The 2,098-nt window shown below is 61.1% G+C and overlaps 1 protein-coding gene across 1 annotated transcript in view; it reads left to right on the top strand.

Moving 5' to 3' along the window:
* Positions 1–1,801: 1,801 nt before the first annotated feature.
* ABHD12B (abhydrolase domain containing 12B) overlaps positions 1,802–2,098 on the top strand; it is a 7,272-nt gene continuing 6,975 nt past the window's right edge. The window contains exon 1 of the mRNA XM_009289899.1: positions 1,802–1,963. Within this exon, the coding sequence (XP_009288174.1) occupies positions 1,802–1,963 (162 nt within the window). The remainder of the gene's footprint in view (positions 1,964–2,098) is intronic.

Here is a 2,098-nt window from a genome sequence, read left to right as displayed (position 1 = left end):
TCGGGCGGGGGGAAAGACCCCTCCTCCCCCCCCACCCCACCCCCGCCCCCCCCCGCCACAAAAAAACAGGGGCATGTGGGAAAATCCGGGACTGCTGGACGTGAGCTGCCTCCCACGGCCGGGCCGGACGCAGTGCCACAGCCGAGCTCGGGGGCTGGCACGGAGCCACCTGAAAATGGGGAGCGGCCACCGGCGCCTGCGCAGGCGGTGGGCGACCCCTCTGCGAGGCCGTGGGTGCCCGGTCCCTGCAGAAACCTCCTCCAGGCACGGCTCTCGCTGCCCCGTCACGCTTTCCTTCCCATTTCCCCCGCACAATGGGGCGCTTTGTTCTGCCGGGGGCGAGGAAAGGTCCGGCCGCGGCCCGGGGAGCTGGGGGGGAGCCAAGATCTGCTCCTGCCTTCCGTGGGTCTCCTCCCGCTACGCCGTGCCGGGTGAGCCTTCACCCCGGCCTCCCGTTGGGCCAGGGGAAAGCAGAGCCATAAAATAGCAAAAAAAAAAAAGCAAAAAAAGCTACGAAACCACCAGAAAAAAATAAACAAAGGGGGCATTTAGGAAAAGATGCCGTAGGAAAAATCAGCCGGAAACCTCCCCGTCTCACAGTCGGTGCGGGGAGAAGTTTGGAATGTAATAAGCCCAAACTTTAATTTTTTTGCATAAAACAATGGCGAGCCGTGCTAAGCCTCAGCGGTGTCGCGCCTCCTGGGCTGCGGCTCGTTGCTGCCATCGCACGTCCAGCCCCCCGCTGTACAAGTTGCATTTCTGCCACCGCTACTTGGGCCTGATCCTGCACACCCCTCCAGCTGCTGCAGGCGGCTGTGCTTGTCTCCCTCCACCGCAGGATTTTCCCCCCAGCCCAGGAGACCCTCGTGTTTGCCATGCCAGCTCCTTACTGCGAGAAGTATTTGCACGGCGGGCGCCCACCGCATTGCCGAAGCATCTGCCACAACTCCACGCTGATCCTCTCTGGCTCTCGCTGCCGAATAAAGGCCCTGAAGGCAGCGCTGGCTGCACCCTGCCCATCCGTGCCAGTGGCAACGCACTGCCGTGTGCCCCAGCTGCAGCCCCCGCACCCACTGGGAACACGGAAAAATTGGGGGTGGAAGGAAAAAGCTCTTGTGTGTAAAACCAGCCGGATCTGCCGGTGGCTTCCGCTGTCCTGCTGTCCCTGTGGCATAGGAAGAGCAGCTTGCAGCTGGCTTGTGCTGCCTTATTGCAACATTTGCTGACGGGGAACGTGCACCCACCTGCCCACGGCCCCGGTGGCCCCGGTTTGACCGGACCTGTTTGTCTCTGGATTTGCTTTCGGGTGTTGGAGCAGATTGCATCCGCATAAACCGCACCGATTCATGTAGCCGCACGTAAGCACTCTGCTGAGCCCCCCTCCCCCCCCAAATACCTGCCACTGGTGCCGGGTGCTGGAGGGATGCAGGGCCACGTGCCCAGCTCCTGCCCCGTCTCAGCAGCTTGTCCCACCATCACGTCCCACCTTGCCCGGCCCTGGAGCTCGGCTAAAATCACAGGAGCAGCCTGGTGCGCGCTGTGAACTCAGGAAAAGCAGCACAGGTCTTGCTTCGGAGGGCAGGTGAAGTAAGAGCAGCTTGAAAAGGCGGCGTGGGCTGGCTGCTCCTCTGCAGAGGCGGTTCGCTCCCGGCCCTCCCGTAGTGTATTTAAGGAAGCCCTCTCCGTTGCAGGCCCCCTTGGCAGGCACGGCGAAGCAGGCGATGGCCCAGCCGTGCGTGCCTGCATCCAGGCACACGGTGCATCCTGCACCTGGCGAAGTGTCACGGGGAACACCGGCAAAATGGGGACGTTTCCTGGTGGGAACTTTTCGGGCTGGCTCAGCCCGACAGAGCTGCAGGCGGGAGTCGCAGCCGAGAGGAACCAGCAGCAGGTTCCTGCCCTTCCAGCGGAAGCCAAGGGACAACCTCCGCTGGTGGAGAATCCGGCTGAGACACCAGCTTTGGTTTGAAACCTTTCATTAATTAATTTATTTTATTTATTTTATTTATTTTATGTTTATTTTTAACCTGGAAGCGTTCCCTGTGCACTCACGGCAATCAGCCCACGGGCAAGGCTGTTCTTCCCGGCATGTCACCCT

Source organism: Aptenodytes forsteri, unplaced genomic scaffold (genome assembly GCF_000699145.1).
Source record: "Aptenodytes forsteri isolate BGI_AS27 unplaced genomic scaffold, ASM69914v1 Scaffold76, whole genome shotgun sequence".
Taxonomy (NCBI): domain Eukaryota; kingdom Metazoa; phylum Chordata; class Aves; order Sphenisciformes; family Spheniscidae; genus Aptenodytes; species Aptenodytes forsteri.
The sequence above is the reverse complement of the archived record's forward strand: the minus strand, read 5'-3'. Positions and strand labels throughout refer to the sequence as shown.